Source organism: Hypanus sabinus, chromosome 9, assembly GCF_030144855.1.
Source record: "Hypanus sabinus isolate sHypSab1 chromosome 9, sHypSab1.hap1, whole genome shotgun sequence".
NCBI lineage: Eukaryota > Metazoa > Chordata > Chondrichthyes > Myliobatiformes > Dasyatidae > Hypanus > Hypanus sabinus.
In genome coordinates, this window is record NC_082714.1 from 26,226,946 (window position 1) to 26,250,912 (window position 23,967).

General features: G+C 38.5%; 1 protein-coding gene across 3 annotated transcripts in view; it reads right to left on the reverse strand.

Annotated features, from left to right (window-relative positions):
- LOC132398799 (tumor necrosis factor receptor superfamily member 17-like) overlaps positions 1–23,967 on the reverse strand; it is a 57,489-nt gene that overhangs the window by 7,547 nt on the left and 25,975 nt on the right. Inside the window, exon 3 of one of the 3 annotated variants that reach the window (XR_009513798.1) lies at positions 20,891–21,043. The exons of 1 other annotated variant lie outside the window; for it this stretch is intronic. Coding sequence is in view for 1 of the 2 variants with exons in the window: in XM_059978643.1 (XP_059834626.1) it covers positions 7,573–7,696 (124 nt within the window). In the remaining variant the exon portion in view is untranslated. Of the gene's footprint in view, positions 1–7,572; positions 7,792–20,890; positions 21,044–23,967 lie in introns of those variants that run through there. One more of the 3 variants, XM_059978643.1, reaches the window with a different exon arrangement.

The window sequence follows — 23,967 nt, forward strand, 5'->3', positions numbered from 1 at the left end:
CACTTCTGAATGACATCTATCACATTGAGGGTTAATATGAGAATAAAATCGAGCAAGTTTATCTTTAGACATATAAGCTCTATGTACAATTTTAAATTGTATTAAAGCATGTTTAGCACATATAGAAGAAGAATTAACCATTTGTAAAATTTTTTCCCATTTATCTGTTGGTATATTGTATCGAAGTTCTTTTTCCCATTGTTGTTTAATTCTATCAGACATCTCTGGTTGTATCTTCATAATCATGTTGTAAATAAAAGCAACTAATCCCTTCTGACAAGGATTTAAGGTAAAAATCAAATCTGAGAAATCCGTTGAAGTTGAGTTGGGAAAAGATGGTAAAACTTTATGTAAAAAATTTCTGATTTGTAAATATCTGAAGAAATTAGATTTAGGTAATTTAAATTTATTGGAAAGTTGGTCGAAGGACATCAAAGTACCTTCAAAAAAAAGGTCACGAAAACATTTTATACCTTTCCTTTTCCATATGCTAAAGGCTTGATCTGTCAAGGAAGGTTTAAAGAAAAAATTAAATAAAATAGGGCTATCAAGCACAAAGTTTTTCAAAGTAAAAAATTTCCGAAATTGAAACCAAATTCGTAATGTGTGTTTAATAACAGGATTAGATATCTGTTTATTAAATTTAACTAAATCAGCAGGAAGAGAAGAACCAAGAACAGAGAATAAAGAATATCCCTTTACTTCATTGCATTCCAAATTTACCCAGTGCGGACACAATAATGAGTCCAAATCCAATTTCCAATACGTTAGGTCACGAATATTATTCGCCCAATAATAAAATCTAAAGTTAGGCAAAGCTAAACCACCATCTTCTTTAGATTTTTGTAATTGCCTTTTACTTAACCTGGGGTTTTTGTTTTGCCACACAAATGAGGAAATTTTTGAATCAATGTTGTCAAAAAAGGATTTAGGAATAAAAATTGGTAAGGCTTGAAATAAATATAAAAATTTCGGTAAAATCATCATTTTAATAGCATTAATCCGACCAACTAATGATAAGAATAAGGGAGACCATCTTGTAGTAAGATGTTGTATTTGAAGAAGCATAGGTAAAAAATTCAGTCTAAATAAATCTTTATATTTCTTGGTAATTTTTATACCTAAATAGGTAAAATTATCAATAACAACTTTAAATGGAATCCTGTCATTCAATAAAGTTTGCGCATTTAAAGGGAATAATTCACTCTTATCTAAGTTTAATTTATAACCAGAAAAACTACCAAATTGAGCCAACAAGGATAAAATAGTGGGAATAGATCTATCAAGATCAGAAATATATAACAGCAAATCATCAGCATAGAGTGATAATTTATATAATTTCTCATTATAAGTAATACCAAAAATATTAGGAGATTCACGAATAGCAATGGCTAAAGGTTCTAACGCAATATTAAATAATAAAGGACTTAAAGGACAACCTTGTCTCGTACCACGAGATAATTGAAAAAAGGAGGATCTATAATTATTTGTAAGAACAGAAGCAACAGGTTTATAGTATATTAGTTTAATCCATGATATAAAATTAGGACTAAAATTAAAATTTCTCAATGCATTAAATAAATATGTCCATTCAACTCTATCAAAGGCTTTTTCAGCATCTAATGAGATAACACATTCTGGGACTGTGGGTGATGAAGTATGAATTATATTAATCAATTTTCTAACATTAAAAAAAGAATACCGATTCTTAATGAAACCAGTTTGAAATCTGGGTTGCTGGTGACACGGCTCAAAATGCCCATTCCATGCTGTATCTCTAAATAAATAAATAGGTAGACCAGGTATCATATAGAACCATAGACCATTACAGCACAGAAACAGGCCTTTTGGCCCTTCTTGGCTATGCCAAACAATTTTTCTGCCTAATCCCATTGACCTGCACCTGGGCCATATCAGGAGTATTTATATCCAGATCTTATATATCTGGTAGTTATCTTTCCAAATGTCAAAAAATACTTGGAAAATTATTTTCAATCAATTCATGAACAGAGGCATAAATTATGTGCAAAAGAAAATAAAATGGATTTCATATTAAAAAAGTCACAGAGGGGAGCATGAAGACCAGGCAGTGATTAATATGTTATTAATCTCAAAACATACAAATAAAATGGTTGCAATAACAATAGTTAAGCAAGTATCATGTAACTTAGAAATAATTCTGTCAGCCTTAGTTTGATGATAGCATTCAGTATTATTTACAATCAGAGTCCATATGCTTTATTAACACTTGGAAATAACATTTATTTATATGCATATGTACAAAATTAAGGGAGGGAAGTTTAGGGAAGACATCAGGGGTAAGTTTTTCACACAGAGGGTTGTGAGTGCCTGGAATGACTTGCCATGGATGGTGGTGGAGGCTAAAACATTAGGGGTATTTAAGAGCCTCTTAGATGGGCACATGGATGAAAGTAAAATGGAAGGTTATGGGGTAGTGTGAGTTTAGTACTTTTTTTTAAGGATTATATGGGTCGGCACAACATGGAGGGCTGAAGGGCCTGTACTGTGCTGTAGTGTTCTAAGGTTCTATGGTTTTATTACCCGATAAATATTAGAACAAACTATCAGAATGAATGCAAATGAATGGAGGATAATGGGCATATGTGAATGCACAACTCTCATTTAAAGCAATTTATATTTTAGTTATGAATCCGTTGATATAAATGGAAATTGATCCACACTAGCTAGGGATGCCACTGTATCTGACTGCCAGACAACCACAAAATTGGTTTCGATTGTGGCCTCTTCTAGTATGGCTGGAGCTATGATGATTACATTACATTACATTTTCTTGCGTTATTCAAGCCCTCTGATACCATTAAATACTTAAGTTCTAACATAATATCAGCACATTGCACAGTCTGTCATATATTACACCAATATTGTGTTCTTAAAAAAGAGATCTCTGGACCTCTAATAACTTTATACTCTAAGGAGTATAAACTCAATAAATTTCACCCAGAGCTCATAAGATATGGCAAACAACTTAAAACAATTAAGAAAGCAATCAAAAGGTTTGGGGACAGAATTTCAGAGCTGAGAGGGTTGGGATGGGTGTGGTAATGACTGTAATTAACAGAACAACATGAGCTAGAATTAAACAAAAGGATGGGCATCTGGGATGTTACTCAAGATAGAATTTAGCCAATTGTTTATGTTTGAATAATTGATTTTGAACATAACAAGGGCCCAGATGGTGGTTTTTGAAGAGGTACACTTGTACAATATTACTGTGGTGGAAAAGAGTGTTCTCAACAATGGTCCAGATATGGTCTGAAGCTCAAATTGGGGTTAAAGGTGACACAAAGGCAACTTACAAACTAGTTTAATATCATAGAAAACACAAGGAGAGAAATGGAATAAAAAGCCAAGGAATGCTATAACCCTAACACTTGTAGAAAATACATCAAATGCAAGTATTGTACATGTGTACCTAATACAGTTTAGCTCATCTGGTGACAGTCAGTCTTACCATCATTCCTGACTGACAAGAAATCCTGAAATCCATATACCTCAAAATAGGACAACAGGACCTCAGGAGTAGATCATATTCCAATCTGCATTCTACATCTTTTGCCAAACCACAATCTCATTATCCACATCTGGAAAGAGGATTGTATTAGCAGGTTGTAGAGATTCTGCTTGCAAAGGGGAAGTCATTGTTGGGATCCTCCTTCCAGTAAATGTATAGCTGCTCCCCAAATAGCAATTACGTACAATGAAAAGCATAGATGGTCAAGATCTTCATTGCTCAACAGCTCCAAAGGACAACATCAGTACAACTTCAAAGAATAACATCAGCACTTAAACATAGTCTTTCTCAACCTCATTAATGCCAGGAGGTTTCAGGGAAAACGCTCCTCAATTTTGTCCCTTTCAGAATGGCCTGCAAGTCTTTACCCTAACCTACAGGTCTACAAAGTACCAATCTCAGTGAATATTGCTGTTATACTAGGCTGTGCCATTGCCCATTTTTCCCTCATTATTCTTCCACCTACGCCTCCGGCTGGTGGCGTAGTGGCATCAGCGCTGGACTTCGGGGCAAGAGGTCCCAAGTTCAAATCCAGCCGGCTCCCTTGCACGCTCTCCATCCGTGCCTGGGTTGAATGTCGAACTAGCAACTCAACCTTGAAAAAAAAACCTGGAGAGGGATGGGCTCCACCAGGTTTCAGATGCCCAATATGAGCAATTGTCAAAAAGATTGGTGCAAGAAGCTTGTCATGATGGCGCCCCGATGACTCCACCAGAAGTTAAGGGCACACACATACACACACACATTCTTCCAGCAATGATGCACTTCACCGCCATCAAATAAATATCAGAAACGCATACCAGTCCTCATTCAGGGATGAGCAGTGGAAAAAGTGAGCAGCTTCAAGTGCCTGGGTGTCAACATCTTTGAAGATCTATCCTGGGCCCAGCTTAGTGATGCAATTACAAAGAAGGCTCAACAGCAGCTATATTTCATTAGAGTTTGAGGATACTTGGTATGTTAACAAAGACTCTTGCAAATATCTCCAGATACACTGCGGAGAGCAGCTGAACTGGTTGCATCACTATCTAGTATGGAGAGACCATGGCAAAGGATCAGAAAAGCTGAAGGAAGTTGTAAACGTAGCCTGCAATAGTCACCCCGGCATTAAGAATACATTCAAAATGCAATACCTCAAAAAGGCAGCACACATCATTAAGGATTTCCATTACTCGTAACATGACCTCTTCACATTGCTACCATCAAGTAGGCAGTACAGGAGCCTGAAGACACACACTCAATGTTTCAGGTACAGCTCTTTCACTTCCACCATCAGACCTCTGAATGGATAATAAACCCATGTACACTACCACACTATTTTTCCTCTATTTTTGCACTACATATTAAATTTATTTTATATATATATATTTTTTTTTCTTATTGTCATTTTATTTTTTATCCAAAATCCAAAAATCTCCAAAATCCAAATTTATTTTGAGCACTGACATGACATCACAAATGGAAAATTCCACAAGGGACTGGGAAGGTTCTCAGGCTTTGCACAGGTCTCTGCACACCACACATAGTTCTGAGAAGTGATCTCACATATGTAATGAACAGAGTTTAATGAAAAATAGAAAATTATTGCACGAAGCAAAATAAAAATAAAGATCTTGATCATGTATTGAAAGAGTGAATTCATCAGCGTTGAGGTGAACATATGCCACTTAATAGTATGCTGATCATGAAACAAGCAAAGATCTATCACGACAAACTGAAAATCAAAGGTAATAGTTTAATGCACAAAATTATTGAAAATATTATATACAACTAACCCCCACTCCTGTCATAGTTTCTGTGGAAAGGATGGCCTTTTGAAATCAATGGCAGATATGAAGTCAGTCATAGTGTTGGAACCCAGTAATAGATGTGGTTAAGGACAGTCATTCAATCCCACCACTCAGTGGAGAACCCAGCTCCATTATGTCAGACTGTTCCCTGGCTGTGGACTGTTCACTCTGTGAGCTTCACACCAGGTGTACATGAGCTACATATGTAGCATAAATTGATTTCATGTTTAGACTTGGGCTCCATCCCCTAGGTATCTCATTATATAGATATAAGTATTCCAAAATTCAAAAAAAATCTGAAACCCAAAACACTTCTGGCCCCAAAAATTTCAAAATAGGGTTGCACAACCTGTATTGTGTATTGCAATGTACTGCTGCCACAAAACAACACATTTCATGACATTTTCAATGCTCCTTAGGCAGGATGAAGAGATCATTACTCCCCAATGCCATTCGGCTCTACAATTCAACCACCAGGGGCAAGACATGGTAAGTGCCGGGGTTAGGACTGAGCTTAAGTTACCACTCAATGCACTTCAGTAAACTATTTAAGAACTTTTTAAAAGCTATTTATTAATGCTTTTTGGGAGGGTGATTTTAGATGCATATCATATTTTAAATACTGTATGTAATTAGTTTTGCTACAATAAGTTTTTGGGACACTGGAAAAATGTTGAATTTCCCCTTGGGGATGAATAAAGTATCTATCTGCCGGTGATTTTAACCTGATTCTGATTCTGGGAACACACAGGATATTGTTCAGACATCAATGACTAGGTCACCCAAACTTCTATACTTCAGCAACTGTATGCAAATAACACATGCATTTGGCAGCCACGCTGTAAACCAGTGTAATTTCATTCACTAGAGCAGAAGGTAGCATGGACTTCATGCTTAATATTTGCAAGACAAGAATCCCATAACAATATAACACTGCTGTCTGACAATATAGGTTCATAAGGACCTAGAAAACATGGACCACTTCTCATATCTCAACAAAGGCAGTTATCAACAACTAAACTCACCATCTCCATTACACTAGCACCAAATTTAGACATTTGTGGAAAAATTCCTCACATCTGGCACAAAACCTCACACTCTAATGGGTGGTTCCTGACCATCTACATGTTTCTGACTTCCAAGTTTTCTGCAGCAGAGCACAGGATATTGGAAATACAACACCAATACTGCTTCCAGGAACCCCCTTCCTCAATTTCACAGGACATGAGCTGAGGTCAGGGTCGCCAACCATCTTTTCTAGCATTGAGGCTTAATCAGTGGCTGTAAAGCAAGCCCCACACAGGACTCCTGAACAGACAAGCTCTTCCAGGTTCTGTCATGGGGATAGATTACCAGGACAGAGGAAAAGATTTGAAGGGTACAGTCAAAGCCTCATTAAAAAAATGCAGTATTCCCATTCACTTCTTGACTGCTCAATGTGGAAAAGTAGAACTGAGGACAGAATTGAGAATTTAAAGTTCTCAGATTGGAAGCGCACAGTTACTCTGCATGAACTGCCCAGGGAGCACACCACCTCACAACCTACCCACTCAGCCGCTGTGTCCCTTGCACAGGAGAGTGTGATTTCCACAAATGCTTCTTCAGTCACCTCAGAATCAAAGGGATAGAAGCCAGTCATCTCAATCTGAGAGGCTGCTAAAGAACTAATGCTATTTTAATTAACCAAACTAAATTCATTAGCATAATGAAAAGCTCCTAAATATAGTAATCATCTTACTTAGCATGTTTCAGTTGAAGCATCTGCCCCAGACATCTGCTCAAGTCTTTGCACTTGCTGGACTCCACACTTGTGGTTGAATTGACTACACAGGCAATTCGTTACTAGTTAAAATAAAATTGACATGAAAACGTTTCAGATTATAATTCGCTCTGCCATGCACTCAGCCCTCAAGGAAGCCTCAAAAGGTCATCGTGACTTGCAAAATTCTTGGGTTGTAAAAAATGTATAGGCAGTTTCAGTAACATGCTAACTATTTTTCGCATGGGCTCCGAGATATTTAATCTATTCAATATACATATACTGTAATAGATTTACCTGTTTGTTTATTTATTACTATCTTTTCTATTATATTATGTACTGCAATGAATTGCTGCTGCTAAGTTAACAAATTTCATGACACACGCCGGATTCTGATTCTGGTACAGAGTACTTGAGAGCACCGGCGCGCTTCGCACTCTGTTTCAGCGTCCACTCGCGCTCCTACTTACCGCCGCAGCTGTAGACCTGGCAGGCGGCAGGTCGCCTGTTGGCATCGTTGCAGTGGAGCTCGCAGGATTTGCAGGCGGTTGTCAGCACGTCAAAGTAAAAAGACTTGGAGCACTCGCGAGCCATACAGGCAAAGTAACCTGATCATGACACAAAGCACACACTATTTCCCTGCTTCTGTTCCGAAGAAACGACGAGAGCAATTAATTGGGTTTCAATGGAAGTCGTAATCGAAAGAGCAGCGGGGTTTCCCCCTTGTTCTCCCCGTTTTTTTAAAAAAATGTGGTATCATTCGTCATTGTGTCGAAGTCTATCTAAAGTCAAATAATATTTGAGGCGGACGCCCGAAGTGCTTCAAACATTTCATTGTTTCAATTCGAAGACCAGACAGATATAAGCAACTCCAAGCGCCACACACACATCAAACAAACACACACAATGCTGGAGGAACTCAGCAAGCTGGGCAGCATCTATGGAAAAGAGCAAACAGTCGGATTTCCAGCATCTGCAGATTTTCTCTTGTTTAGAAGCAACTCCAAACAGAATCCGTCCTCAAGAATACTTAAGTTCCAAGAACAAACACTTTTGTTATTACGATTAAAGGGTTATATTTCTCAAACAGAGCAAGTAATGGGTTATTAATTTAAATACTAAGATATTTTAAATTAGAATTTGCATAGTCTTCACTAACAAGATCGCCATCTGGTGAAGGTTTTGTAAACAAACTTAGCATATACAGTAATGTGCCAAAAAGTCAGCGCCATCTGCCGAATGTACAGGAGACACTTCTTTTTCCTTTCTCGGACGGGCCATCGGGGCAAAGGATGAATTCGGTTTTGTGAGTCCCGCAGAAACCGCAAATTCTCCTACTGATCAGGCAGTGTGGGGCCTGCAAGCTCCTCCAACAATGGGACAGGAGGGAGCAGACAGGGCGGCAGGTGTGTGGTTAATGGATGAACACCTCATTTTCTACCTGGACACGTTGCGCCTTTCAAAACCTCAAAGTCAAACTCTCTGCTGCTGTGAGGTATTTCACTTTTTTCCCTCTTCATCAATACAGGCCATTTTTACCTATTCCTCATTGTTTCGGCTCAGATTTTCTTTGTTCACATTCGGTCTGCCTGGTGGGCATGTTCCACCGTCTTACAATTGCACAGAAGAAACATAATCCACCACTCAGCCGCCACATACATTCACTTATAGCTCCTCCACCAGAGAAACTTTCCATTAATACACTCATCCTCTTTCTCATCTTCTTTTCCTCTTAATAACAGAACAAAAATAAAATGAATCCTCAAGGTATTCAGCAGGTATCCTGAATTGGGCACATGAAAATATTCATACAGTAAAATATCTCAATATACTGAAACAATTATTCTTACTCAACAATTGAAGAAAAGCTGTGAAGATCACACAGGGGACACCAGTGGTCACATCCTACAAAGCAACGACTTTCTGTTATCCTGCTTGTATGTTCATGCTCAGGTTGCAATCCCAGGAATCGGAGCTCAAATGGAATCAGTAATAAAATTCATTCAAGGGTTCATTTATTTTTGAAACATGTATCCATATACAATTCTGAAATTTGTCTTCTACAGATAACCATGAAACAATGAAAGAACATGAAAGTCGTTCAGAGAGAAACATCAACCAGCCCCCACACAAAAAGGAACAGCATCCCGATCATCAACCCCCAAAAAGCCCCACACAAGTGGAACAAGAATCCCAAATAACCCCTCCCCCACACAAATAATTAACAGAACACAACAGAACATCAACCCCCAAATGCCCTCCCCTTGTACAAAAAAAATGTAAAATGAATGGGTGATTTAAAAAAACAGAATATAAAAAAACTAAAGTTTGAAAAAGTCCACAGTCCATAGATGCAGTAGTCAAATCCATAAATGCAGAACCATGATACCATCCTCCAATATCACCGATATCCATCGAAAGAGAGGGGCACCACACGATCATTAAATATAAAGAGATGTTACTGACAGGGCTGTCCTAGGAAACTAGAACAAACCTCTACTTCCCCCTGCTGTATACTGCTGTGGGTCTGGAAGGGATCCTCGTAGGTCACCATTAAACTCTGGTTTGGGGACAGTCCAGTAGCCAACCAAAGAGCAGGGAAAGACAGCAGCTTCCGTCACACCCAACACGAGTTCAAAATCAAAGTAAATTTATTGTCGAAGTATGTATAAGTACCTTCTGAATCATTTTTCTTTCAGACATCGCCAGTAAAATTAAAAAAAAGAATAGAATTTGGGGAAATTACATGAAAGAGGGACTATTATATCACTGCATGAGAGTGGTTGCTACTTGTCCCTGGCAATGGTCTACACTCATCATAGTAGCCTTGAACCCTGCATCTCAGCATTGATTCAGCCTGTCAACTTTACCCCAAACCACACAGTGGGGAGATCTGTTTCATTGCTGCAAGAGTGCCAGTGCAGTATGAAGGTTTGCAATGGGTTTCAAGCAGAGCTGCATACAGCCCAAGTGAATACCTTTTCTCTTGGAAGAACAGAATGTGCTAGAGGTATGTACTTGTAGGTGTTTGGTTTACCCTCAGCCATCAGCAAACTGATAGAAGGGACAATTGATTGTGCTATCAATGGAAGGAATAATTGGTTATGATATCAAACAGCACTTGTTGAGCTACAACTTGCTTAATGGATTTCACCAAGCCAAAATATACTCAATCCTTTATTATGAAATAAACAAAGATAAATAATCTACAGCAATTGAAAACTAACAAAACTAAATTAGCAATATACCAAAATAAAAGTAATTAGCATTCAAACTAGTGTAATTAAGTGGTCAACAAAAATATCATCCCAGCTCATTCTCAATTAAACTATACTCATTTACTTCTATCACACCGCAACCCATATGACAAATTACAATGCAGGCTGACAGAAAATAGATGGATGGCTCCTGCATCCCAGCCCCTAATTATTTCTCAATTATTCAGTCATTATTTAATTATTTCTCAATTAATTATTAATCAATTAAGTCTTAATTATTTCTCAATTAATTATAAAACAGAAGATTTATCTATCTTCTGTTAATGTCCCTTCTCCCCTTCTTACTCCATCCCTAATTTTTAATTATTTTTTCCTCTTTCCCTCTCACTATAACTCCTTGCCTGTTCTCCATTTTCCTCTGGTGCTTCCCTCCCCCTTTCCCTCCCCCTTCTCCAGCCTTGTATCTGTTTTGCCAATCAACTTCCCAGCTCTTAGCTTCATCCCTCCCCCTCTTGTCTTCTCCTATCATTTTGGGTCTCCCCTCCCCTCCCACTTTCAAATCTCTTACTATCTCTTTTTTCTGTTAGTCCTGACGAAGGGTCTCGACCCGAAACGTCAACTGTACTTCCTCCTATAGATGCTGCCGGGCCTGCTGCATTCCACCAGCATTTTGTGTCTGTTGTTTGAATTTCCAGCATCTGCAGATTTTCTCATGTTGACATGTATTAAACCTGCATCCATCTACAACCAGCATAAATGTCTTCCTTTTGGAACTCCCCTGGTCGTAATGATGATGAGGTCTTCAGAATCAACAGATGATTGGGTGTTAGTGCTTGCAAATCATTGGGATAGGAGGGGAACATTAATTGGATGACCATTAATAATAGTCTCTACTTTGCAAAGGGCTGTGTGGAAACCCTCTTTGACAAGATTCTGTACCTTCATGGTGGAATTGAGGACCTTTCGTGCAGACTTGATCAATCTCTCCCATGTTCCTCCATGATGTGAACCAGCCAGGGGCTTAAGAATCTGCTCAATTCCTTTCAAAAGAAGGGCATCACCGATGTGTGAATGATTCCACTTCTCAATCGTTTCTAGCAACTCACACTCAGCTCCAACAAAGTTTGTCACATTTTCCGAGCACAGTTCACAAACCTGTCCTCGACTTGCTATAAAACATCAAAGTCCATTTACAAAGGAATTACTGTCTACAGAAGATGCCATTTCAATGTGAACAGCTGGTATAGCTCAACAGGTAAATATGCCCCACACCTCTTCACTGTACTCCTTCTGCTGTTCACATCAAAAAGTTCAAAGTAGTCCACTCTGACACAAGTAAATGGAGGTTCATCTGGAGAGACCCTGTCCAGAGGTAGATCTACCACGTGCTGGTATCTTGGAGTTATCTGCAACCATCAACAAGCAACACACTTAGATTCTTCTTATAGATATATTAGCACTGGAAATCCAGTATTTTTGTCACAACCTGAATAACATGTGGTTATGGCCACCAAGGCCCACCACTTGATGTACATACCTCAGAATGATGTCTGAGATATGAAGATCTTTTGCCAGTATAACAGTATGTTTAGACTCTTTCAGGTATGGCTGCCAAACTAACTCTGAAGACACCATCTCCAAGTACTGGATTGTACTTGAAATATGGCTGTTCCCTTCCATATTTTCTCCCTTTTTCAAATGAAAATTCGTCTGGAAATCTCCTTCTTTGGCAAAGAGATGATGATCTCCATTTCAACTTCTCTGAGCCCCCCCCCCCCCCACCAAAAGACAACCTCAGCCGATCTGATCTTTGGCTTTCTCAATCTGTCTCTCCAAAGAAAGTGATGCTCAATTGCTTTCTCTTCTGACAAGGAAACAAGAGCAGGCTCTGACCTCTAGAACTGTCTTCCTCAAACAGATCTGAGATAAGAAGTGATGGATTATATGTGTAACTGTGTCCACCTCCTCTTCAATGTAACGCTCCTCTTGACTTCTGGATCATCTAACAAGAGTTCACCAGAAAATTCAGGATTCACAGGCCATTACCTTTCAGACTGAAGAAGATACTGAGGCTCTGACACCCATGTCTCATTCTTCAGGAATGCTTTCATCTTCAACCCTCTGGAGGTCACATCTGCAGGGCTGCTTGAAGCCTGCATTCAGATGTCTGTGAGATCTTAAGAATTTCTGAAGCTCTGTTTTGCAATGACTGGAACCTGGAAGTATCATTCTTGATATATTTCAACACAGAAGTACCATCAAAATGAAAAAACTGAGTCATGAAGCTGCCTGTGCAACTCCTTCCTCCACAATATGTCCATAAGGCTTGCCATCATAGTATGAGGTATGGAACCTGACTTCAACAGAACTGCCCTAGATTTTTCCATGATAAAAGCACTGTGCACCTGAGAGCACATGTCCCGCAACAGTAGGTAGGTCACTGCTCCATAGACATCTTCGCTTGCATCTGTAAAGTGGTGAACTATGCAGCAGTAACCTCTCCAAAATCCAGGGGCTTCAAATATCTAACAACCTTGAAGTCTTCCAACTGGCAGATTTCTTCCAGCTAATTTGTCCACTCATGAGAAACTGCTGTTGATATAGTGTTATCCCAGCTAAGTTCTTTCCTACAGAGATCTTATAGGATCTTCTTAGCAGATAGCACAACCAGACGCAAGACTCCTAAAGGATCATAGATGGAGTTTCCTGTTGAGAGGATCCCCCTTCTGGTGAGTGGTATATCTTGGATTGCGATCTTAATCTTGAAAGTATCAGACTGAATCCACCATTGCACACCCAGTATTCTCTCCATTGAAGGTATATCTTGATCCAAATCCAAATCTTTTGTGTCTTTTGCTCTGCTCTTCTGGTATCTCAGCTGGCACACTATATCTGTTTCTTATCCACTTTGTGAGTCAAAAGCCATCTTTAGCACAAATGGATACAGAGTCATGATAGAGAGACACCGCTTCTTCCTCACAGTCATCAACATAGAAGCAATGTAAAAGCTTATCCACTGTCTCACAGCTGCACTGTTCTTCATTGCCTTCTGCACATTTCCTAAGAGCAAAGTTTGCACAGCTTAGTGATGAAATTGCTCCAAAGAGATGTATCACCCATGTCTTGACTGAGGTCACCATCCGGTCACCAGGGAAACCTCAGCAGATCTGTATCTCCTGCTGGTACTCAAACCTGGTGAAACATTGATTCAACATCCATCATGATCACCACTGATTATTTTCTGGATCTGATTATGATTCCAATCAGTCAGCTCGTAAGATTTTGTCCCTGTAAAAGTTGAGCATTAAGTCATATTCCCTGAAAAGTTACTGTGGTCAAGCACAACACAAAGTTTGTGAGTGATAAAGACCATGATGTGGAATATACCAGACATTCTCATCACTGCATTTCAGATCTTCTGCAGGAACTCTTTTGGCATAACCTTTGAAGATGACATCCTTTATGAAAGCTGTACAGTCAGTGGAAAATGACAAATCCTTCTTAAACTTACTTAGGTTTAGAGCATGCTGTTCTGTAATTTTCCTGTTATTTGGGATGTTAATCAAATCTGGTAGTTTGCCAGTTTTGCAAAATTCATAACCAGCTCAATGAACTTGCAGTCTTCTCTGGACAAACCAGGGAACTCTGCCTTGAAGTGCTACTACCAAAGCCCATCCAAGTTCAAAAGTGAGATCCTGTTAACTGTCAGCTCAGCTGTGCACAGTCTCTCCCATCACCATTGTCTCCTTTCAGTGGTCCACTCACAGTCCAACCCAACATTGTTCTGATTGCATAAGGTCCATTATTGACACTGCAAATCACTTGCAATGGCTCCAATACTTTCAGCGCTCGCCATACTTGAAGTCCTTAGCACACTAACTTTAGCCAAATGTGTAGCAATTTCTTCCTGCAACTTAGGCTATTCCTTTCTTTTTTGTAGCTGCGCTGTTTGCTCTTCCATCGCATGTCTGTCCTTCCATAATTGTTGATGTGCAAATAATGCAGCTAAATCAGCTTCTGTTTTAGTGCATGCAGAGGAGGTTTGAGATACAGAAGATTTTCCTTCTGCAGCTGAACTTCAAGCACTGGAATTTTACAAACTGTCATTCAGTTTCATGTCATCCTGTGGGTCATCCTCTAAGTGAGAAGTCAAAACATGCCTTGGAATGTGAGAAACAAATTCACTTGTTGCGACAACATAACCTTCAACATATACAATGTTTTGGTAAACCATTGTTTCACATCCTCTATGAATGCACTGCTATAGCTATCTCTGAAAAAATATTCATTCTGTTCGTTTGTTCATCCTTGGGAAGTATTGACAATAGTGTTTCATGTTGCTTAGTGACAGCTTCACAGAGATTGGTCAAGTCCTCAAAATGAGATTGCACTTGTAAGGTATTTTCTTTATTCTTCCTAATATCCTTAAAAGGTGGCTCACAATTTTGTTTACATTTCTCTTATACTCCTTTCAAAGACCTTCAATTTGAAAGCCCTAGCTTTCGCAGTAAATTTAATTCCTTTTTTACCAGCCCCATCTTCAGGGTTGCTGACATCATTTCCATGCTTCAATTTAGTTCTGGTCGCCTTACTACAGGAAGGATGTGGAAACCATAGAAAGAGTGCAGAAGAGATTTACAAAAATGTTGTCTGGATTGGGGAGCATGCCTTATGAGAATAGGTTGAGTGAACTTGGTCTTTTCTCCTTGGAGCGATGGAGGATGAGAGGTGACCTAATAGAGGTGTAAAAGGTGAGGCATTGATTGTGTGGATAGTCAGAGGCTTTTTCCCAGGGCTGAAATGGTTGCCACAAGAGAACACAGGTTTAAGGTGCTGGGGAGTAGGTACAGAGGAGATGTCAGGGGTAAGTTTTTTACTCAGAGAGTGCTGAGTATGTGGAATGTGCTGCCGGCATTTGTGGTGGAAGCAGATACGATAGGGTCTTTTCAGAGACTTTTGGATAAGTACATGGGGCTTAGAAAAATAGAGGGCTATAGGTAAGCCTAGTAATTTCTAAGGCAGTGACATGTTCAGCACAACTTTTTGGGCTGAAGGGCCTGAATTTTGCTGTAGGTTTTCTATGTCTCTATGTTTCACTCATGTTTCTTTCTTCTTTTTGCACAACTCACAACTATTTGTTCACCTGCAGCACATTCACAAAACACACAGCAATATTCTGTTCAATAAACATAGGCAACGAGCTGACTGTGCATCCATCCACAGTGCTTAAACGAGACCAAACAAACAGCATTTAATTCAAGTGTCGGTAACATTGATGATATTTCAGCACTTCAATGAAAGAGAGTGAAGAACCCTCAGGAAACCACCATGCAATCAAGCAATGGTCCACAGTGAACAGGGAGCACCTACCATTCAAAGCTGTGTTCAAACCACAAATCATCAACCAAATGTCACGGATAATTCCAGAACAAGCTGCCCCAATTTCACCAACAGGTCTGAGGTGTTTGTTTGGTATAACTGTTTTTTTTCTTGACGAAAATGTAGCGGTTACTTGAAAACAAACCAAACCTTCTGAGAGACTGAGTACAAGAATTGACTCTGTACGACATGCTTCCATATAACTGAGTTCCAAGTTGAAAAAAATACTTTTGATCTTTTATTATGAAACTATCAAAGATGAACTTTCTATAGCAATAAAAAACTAACAAAACTAAATAAGTGATATAGCAAAGTAAGAGTCGTTAGCATTCAAATTAGTGCAATTAAACAGTCAACCAAAGAAAAAATCACCTCAGACTCACTCTGTCTCAACTAAACTAAGACAAAGCATGAATACGTAACTATATTTATTTGCTTCTACCATACCCCAAACCACATGATAAATTACAAAACAGAGAAAAAATAAATGCATGATCCCCCCCCCATCTTGAATGAAAAAAGAATGAAGGAATAGCTGGGAAAAGTTGTGCCAATTAAAGTCAAAACTACTGAAAAGTTAGAGAATGGATATTTGATCTAATGGTAATTGTGTCTGAGAATTCCTTATGAATTATATTCTTTTAACAAAAATGGATAAATATCCTTACTTATAAATTTATAACATCCAGGTGCTTTCAGTTTGCTTCATCATGTGTACATACTCCCTCACAGCATCTAGATTTATTATTGCAGAGGCAGCGATCAAGAGGAGCACAACATATCTTCTGGCAATCTTCAAGCACAATGGATGCAAGACTGGATCAACTTCCCAGCTTCATCCCTCCCCTTTCTGTCTTCTCCTATTATTTCGGGTCTCCCCCACCCACTCCCACTTTCAAATCTCTTACTATCTTTTCCTTCCGTTAGTCCTGACAAAGTGTCTCGACCCAAAACATTGACTGTACTTCCTATAGATGCTACCTGGCTTGCTGCGTTCCACCAGCATTTTGTGTGTGTTGCTTGAATTTCCAGCATCTGCAGATTTCCTCATGTTTACATACGTATTTGTCTGGTTATGTTTTTACTAATGTGCTTGTGTATGTGATGACTGGGCCTCAAAGCCATGGTGTCGCCTAGTGGGCCTTGGGGGCCAGTCAACAGATGATGTCGGTGGGCTGGGGTGGAAGGGTCTATCTCGTTTGGCTGTCTTCATGAGTATTCCTATCTGGCTAAATGACAATTGAATTGAATACTATTGAGAAACTAGCCAATGTGAAGTTGATAAGAAAAGGTTCATTTTATTATCCAAGAATACAACTCTGAAATTCTTCAATTTCATGGTAGCCATGAAACCAAGAAAGAAAGAAAAGAAAGGCAGCATGATCATCAACCCCCAAATACCTTCTCCTGCACAAAAATACAAAATGGATCAGGCACCCTAAATCCCCTAAATCCCCTCCCCACACAAAAGAATAAACTGAGAAGATCGGGAGAAAAAGCACAAAATATAAAAACGATAAGACTGTAAAAAAGATTTTATATTCCAAGTCCACATCCAAAATGCAGAAAAAACCTGGCAACAATTTCTGCAGCGGCAGGCTCTTCTCTCTCTGGTAGCGTAGCAGAGCGATCGATAGACAGGCACCTGGTGCTCACCCTCCGCACTCACTTTGATACTTCAATCACCCTTGTTGCTTTAATTGGTGAACAATGCAAACTTTAATTGGCAAAATGGGGTCAAATATTGGCTTGCACCCTGTCCTGATCATATGAAAACTGATCATAACATCTTTCTTTCTCTCTCTCGCTCTCTCTTTTTTAAATTTTTTAATTGAATTTTCAAATAGGTTACAGAAAGAAAAAAGAAAATTGTCAACTCTTCCCCCTCCCCTTAACCCCTCCCCCCTAACCTATCCCTATAGAAAAAAAAGAAGAAAAAAGAAAGAAAGAAAGAATGCCTGGATTTCGGAAGATCCCCACATGTTCCATGGAGTTCATAATAACTTTAATATGTATATTTATTTCTTTCCCCAGATAACCAATAATTTTACCTTCGGAGCACCTGTATATTTAATCCTATTTTTTGTAAATAAGGGAGCTAAATTTTCAGAAATATTTCATATTTATCTCTTAAGTTATAAGTAATTTTTTCAAGTGGAATGCAGCTAAAAATTTCATTCTTCCAACGATCTATACTTAAGTATGAATCCGATTTCCAAGTAACTGCAATAGCCTTTTTGGCTACTGCCAATGCAATTTTTACGAATTCTTTCTGATATTTATTCAATTTGGATTTTGATTTTATCCCTTCAATATTGGATTGTGTGGAAGTTGTATTCCAATAATTTGTTCCAGTAAAACTCTTAAAATTGTCCAAAAAGATTGAATTTTAGAACAAGACCAAGTAGAGTGTAAAAAAGTACCAATTTCATGATTACATCGAAAACATTGATCAGATAAATTTGAGTTTAATCTATTTATTTTTTGTGGTGTAATATATATCTGATGTAAAAAGTTATATTGTACTAATCTTAGTCAAACGTTTATTGTATTTGTCATACTGTCCAGACATAATTTTGACCAACTTGTTTCATCAATTTTAATATTCAAATCAGTTTCCCATTTTTGTCTTGACTTATGAATTCCTTGTTTAATTGCCTGTTTTTGAATCAAATTATACATACCAGAAATAATTTTTAAAATTTTTCCTTTATGAATTAAAGTTTCTATTTCATTAGGTTTCAGCAATAACATTGTTTGACCCAGTTTACCTCTTAAATAAGCCCTTAATTGGAAATAACAGAAAAGAGTTTTTATTTGATATTTTAGATTTATTGTTTAACTGGTCAAATGACATTAATATACCTCTTTCAAAACAGTCCCATACATCTCTAATCCCTTTCTGAAACCAGTTATATAAAAGTTGATTATCCATTGTAAAAGGGATATGTTTATTTTGAATTAAAGGGCTCTTTGCTAATAAAGATTTCTTTATTTCATCATCAACATTTATCTTATTCCATAAATCAATCAAATGTTTTAGTATAGGAGATTCTTTCTTTTTCCGTATCCATTTAGATTCCCATTTATATATAAACTCTTCTGGTATATTTTCTCCTATTTTGTCTAATTCTATTTTAATCCATGCCAGTTTATCTTCATCAAAAAAAGATGCAATAAATCTAAGTTGATTTGCTTTGTAATAATTCTTAAAATTTGGTAATTGTAACCTTCCTAGGTCAAATTTCCATGTCAATTTTTCCAAAGATATTATTGACATCTTAACTTTCCAAAGGAATTTCCTCACACATTTATTTAACTCTTGAAAAAATTTCTGCGGTAATTGTATTGGTAATGTTTGGAATAAATATTGTAATCTAGGGAATATCTCTCTCTCTCTCTCTCTCTCTCTCTTTTGATCAACATTATGTTTTTCATCTAGTTCTCTGACAGAAAATACATCCACAATCACAATTTTCTAAATTTTCTGTATTGAATGCTCAAACTAAATATTCATGACATTTTACTTTTTAGGTGGATAAACTTGTGTTGTTAAGTTGCACATGGTGAATAACTTGGCAAATCAGAAACAGCGATTTATAACAAGCAAGCTGGAGATACTGATTTCATTTTTTCTGAAGAAATTACATGGTTAAAGAGAATCCTGTGCCAATTATATGGATGGATTTTCAGATGTTATTTTATATCTTCTGCAAAAATGCTTTTTTTCAGACACAAAGAATGCACCATTTACTGAGGATGAAATGCTCAATGATATAGGGGGATCGACTTTGGGCTAAAGATAAGTAATTAAGATAAGGCCTCCATTTTGTACTTAAACATCATTTGACAAAGGTACCCAAAGAATTAAGTTGTATTGAAGGCTGCAAATAATACTGCAGGGCAGAGCAGAGGTTGTTGGAGGACAGGGACTGAGAAATTTAAGAATGCAGATGTTGGTTATCCAACAATGCCAGGAAATTTATTTGGGAGAGTTTTTAAAAAAGAAAAGCCATTGCAATGGGGCAATTCCATTCTCTCAACCTTAGAAATCTGGGTCCAGTGGTATGAGTAGCCATCACAAGCTGGGATCTTCTTTTGTTGCATTGGATAACCAGGACTTCTTCTCTGCTGTGTCATGCCCCTCGCTCTCCATGAAGCTTTGCAGAGCCACCTTCCTGGCCATTGGATCTCATTGTTGATCTCATCTTCCCAGTCCGCTAGAGCTGATTGCACATGTTAGGACAGGCATGTCCCTCTGTCACTGGGGTATGAGGCTTGCCAGCTACTCTCATCTGGTTTAGCCCACCTGTCAAAGCAGTGTACCAGAGTATGGCCGCTGACGCATGCAAACAGCTACTTGGAGCCACAGGTGAGAGCTGAGTGTGCAGAGGGACCCAATGGTGAGTGAGCAGTATCAGTATGGACACCTTCACCAGTGGTGCTACCCCTCCCTGGACACCCCATACACCTCTCCCAAGAATGCAAGAGCAGGCATAAAAGGACATTAAAAGGCAACCAAGATCTGAAGATATACATATGCAAGAGGTTCTCCATAAAATCAGTTAAGTTGGAACTGCATAAAATACAGTTAGATCAAAGATGGAAAAAATCAATTTTAAGGAAGGTATATCTCTGTACCCTGACACACATTAAGAAAAAACTAGACAAATCTATAATTTCACTCCTGTAATTCCTTCCTAAAGAATAGTACAATAGATTATCTTCCAATGTGGAATGAGAAGCTTTTCCTTCTCCTTTAGCAAGCCATCTCATGGTGATCAGGTAACATCAAGCTTAATATAATTTAGCAGCCCTCAATTAGGTTGTCTCCTTTTGAGTAAGTGAAATTACTACCTTATCAAATTACCAAGGTGGAAGCCAAACCACAGCTTACATACTCAATCCTAGTTGAAGATCATAATTCAAAAGTGAAGGTAGGAAAATAAATGATAAATTAACATGGATAAATGAGTCAGGATAACCTAACTTTTCAGCTGCAAATCTTCAACAGACAGAATTACTCAACAAATTGACTAGCCATGAACAACAGCTGAGTATTAAAAACAGCGAATAACAGAGTCTGAGATCTTAATTTAGTATTTTTTTAAATCCTTGGACAGTTGACAGGTAATAGATAGTGTATGAAGTTGCCCCATAATAAATCTGATTATTTGTATTCAAAACTTACCCAGGTGCAATATTTGTCTCAGTTTTCTTTCAGGCACAGCATTATCTTCTGGAGTCTTCAGTCAATTAATTCTTGACAGGATTATGTATTTTATGTGCACCTTCCAATCAGGGTGAAATACTGGCACAAGAGCAAAATATTGTAGATGGAAATCTGAAGTAGAGCAGAAAGTGCTGGTCAGGCAGAAAGAACTAAGTTAGCATTTTTGGTCAATGATCTTACACAGTATCACAGCTGACTCTTCTGTGCCCTTTCTGCATCATGGATTATTTGAAATGAAATGACATCCCTACCCTTTCTGAAGCAGTTTAATACAATTGTTGCTCAGTTTTCAACTTTGCGTATATAGTCCCAAATGGTTCCTTGCAACTGCAGGTCATTCAGCATGGTGCACATGCTCCTGTCTACATCAACACTGGTGAGGTTGAGAACTTTGTCAATTTCAGGTTCCTAGGTTACATTTCAAAAATATAATTGAACATTGATAATAGTCTTTCTTGGTCCAACAATGTTGATGCCATGGCCAAAACAGTTCGCCAACACCTCTACTTCCTCAGGAGGTTAAAGGAATTTGTCATGTCCCCATCAAAAATTGATAATTTTTATCAAAGCACCATAGAAAGCATTCTGTCTGGATAAATCAATCTATCATAATGCTATCAATGACTATTTTCCAGTAGCACTTACATTCACCATGAAGAAGTGCTTTGAGAGGCTGGTCATGAAGCACATCAACTCCTGCCTGAGGAATCACCTGGGTCTGCACCAAAGTGCCTACCGTCACAACAAATCAATAGTGGATACCATTTCATTGCTCTTCACTCAGCTCTGGAACACCTGGATGCATCCATCAGGATGCTCTTCATTGACTACTGCTCAGCATTCAACACTGTCATCCCCTAGCTTCAAGACCGATGTCTCTATACCTCCCTGTGCAACTTGATCCTCAATTTCCTCACTTACATACCCCAGTCATTATAAATTGGCAACAGCTCTTCCACAATCGCCATCACAGGTACCCCACAATACTCTGTGATTAGCTCACTTTATATTTATGATTGTTTGGCTAAGTACAACTTCATTGCCATATACAAGTTTGCTGATTACACCACTGTTGTTAGCCAAATCAAAGGTGGTGATAAATTGGCATATGCAGTAGAAGGGAGATCGAAAAATCTGGTTGAACTGTGCCAAAACAACAACTTCTCACTCAACATTAGCAAAAACAAAGTGCTGATTACAAACAAGAGAAAATCTGCAGATGCTGAAAATCCAAGCAACACACAAAATGCTGGAGGAACTCAGCAGGCCAGGCAGCATCTATGGAAAAGAATACAGTCAATGTTTCAGGCTGAGACCCTTCATCAGGACTGAGCTGATTATTGACTAAGGAAAGTAGAAGCCAGAAGTCCATGAACCAGTCTTCATTAGGGGATCAGAGGTGCAGAATTTTAAATTCCTTGGCATCATCTTATCAAGAGGGTCTGTCCAGGGACCAGCACATCAATGCCATCACAAAAAAAAAGCATGACAACGCCTCTACTTTCTTTGAAGTTTGGATATATCGCCAAAAGATTTGACAAACTTCTATAGATGCATAATGGAGAGTATCCCAATTGGTTGCATCATGACCTGGTATGGAAACACCAATGCCCAGGATTGGAAAGGGCTACAGAAAACAGTGGATAGACTTCCGGTAAGATGGCGATTGCTTAGCTGCTCCGAACTTTTGTTCCGTTACTGTCGCTGTCTTTGCACTAAATGTCTCCATTTTTTAAACCTTAGTTGGGAACTTTTTCGGTATCTCTTACTTGCCTGTGAACACATCTAACTTACAATGTCTAGCAAGAGCTCTAAATCCGGGAGAAAGGAAGCTACGGCTCTCTCAGACGAGACCCTGGCTGCGCTCGGTCAGTTCCGAGACGAAATTTTAAAGGAATTCAAAACCGCTTTCAAACAGTTGGAGGACAAGCTGGATCGGATCAACGACAAGGTGGACAAGCATGCCAAACACTTATCTCGCATCGATTCGACTTCTGAAGATTTAGAAAGTCGTGTTCGATACTTGGAGACTCTCTGTTCCAGCTTGGAGGAAAAGTGTGGCAAACTCCTTTTCAAAATGGTGGATCTCGAAAATCGCAGCAGACGTCTTAGAATTCTTGGATTGCCAGAGGCCACCGAACAGGGATCAACAGTGAAGTTTTTCGCCGAGTTTCTCTGTGAGATATTCAGGAAAGATTTGCTTCCAAACCCGCCTGAGCTCGAACGGGCACACCGGGTGCATGTTCCCGCCAGAATTCTGGGCAACCGCCCGCGACCAGTAATCTTGTGCTTCCATCAATACCAGGTAAAACACCGTCTGATCGTAGAGGCACGTCGCAGAGTTTCTTTTATTTTCCAGGATACAACCATTCGCTTTGTGGAAGATTTTGCACCCCAGACCTTAAAGATGCGTGCTGAGTTTAAAGGCACAATGAAAGTGCTTTTTGATCGTGGTTTTAAACCCTCTCTTCGTTCCCCTGCTGATCTACGAATCAAGCTTAACACTGGGAAATACAAATGGTTTAAGTCAGCCAAGGAAGCTGAAGCATTTGTGGCAAGTCTTCCGGCTATCCAGCCATCTTCGGAACCCGATCAGACCTCCTAAAATGGTAAAATTACTTTTTCTGGATTCAGACTTTACTTGAATCATTCAGACATTATTCATCGAAACTCTAAGGGCTGTTGACAATCTCTCCCTGGATTTGGTGTGTGTGTAATCTATTTTTTATTTTTGTACAACTTTATCTACAGAGTTCTACAACTGACTTTAACTTGTTTTGGAGGTTTGAAGTCTTCAGTGAAGGCCTTCCTGTTTATTGGTTCACAGTTTAATTGCCGATCTATTTTTCCTTCTTTTTATATTTATTTTATTATACCTTTTTCTTTTCCTCACCCCTTTTTTCTAATCTCTGAATTCTTTTCTCTCTTCTCTGTAAATGGTTGATAAATACTCATCTTGAATTTATAATTTTCCCCTTCCTCTCCTTTTTTTATCCTTTTTTTCCTTTCTTTTACATTATTCTTCTATAATTTTT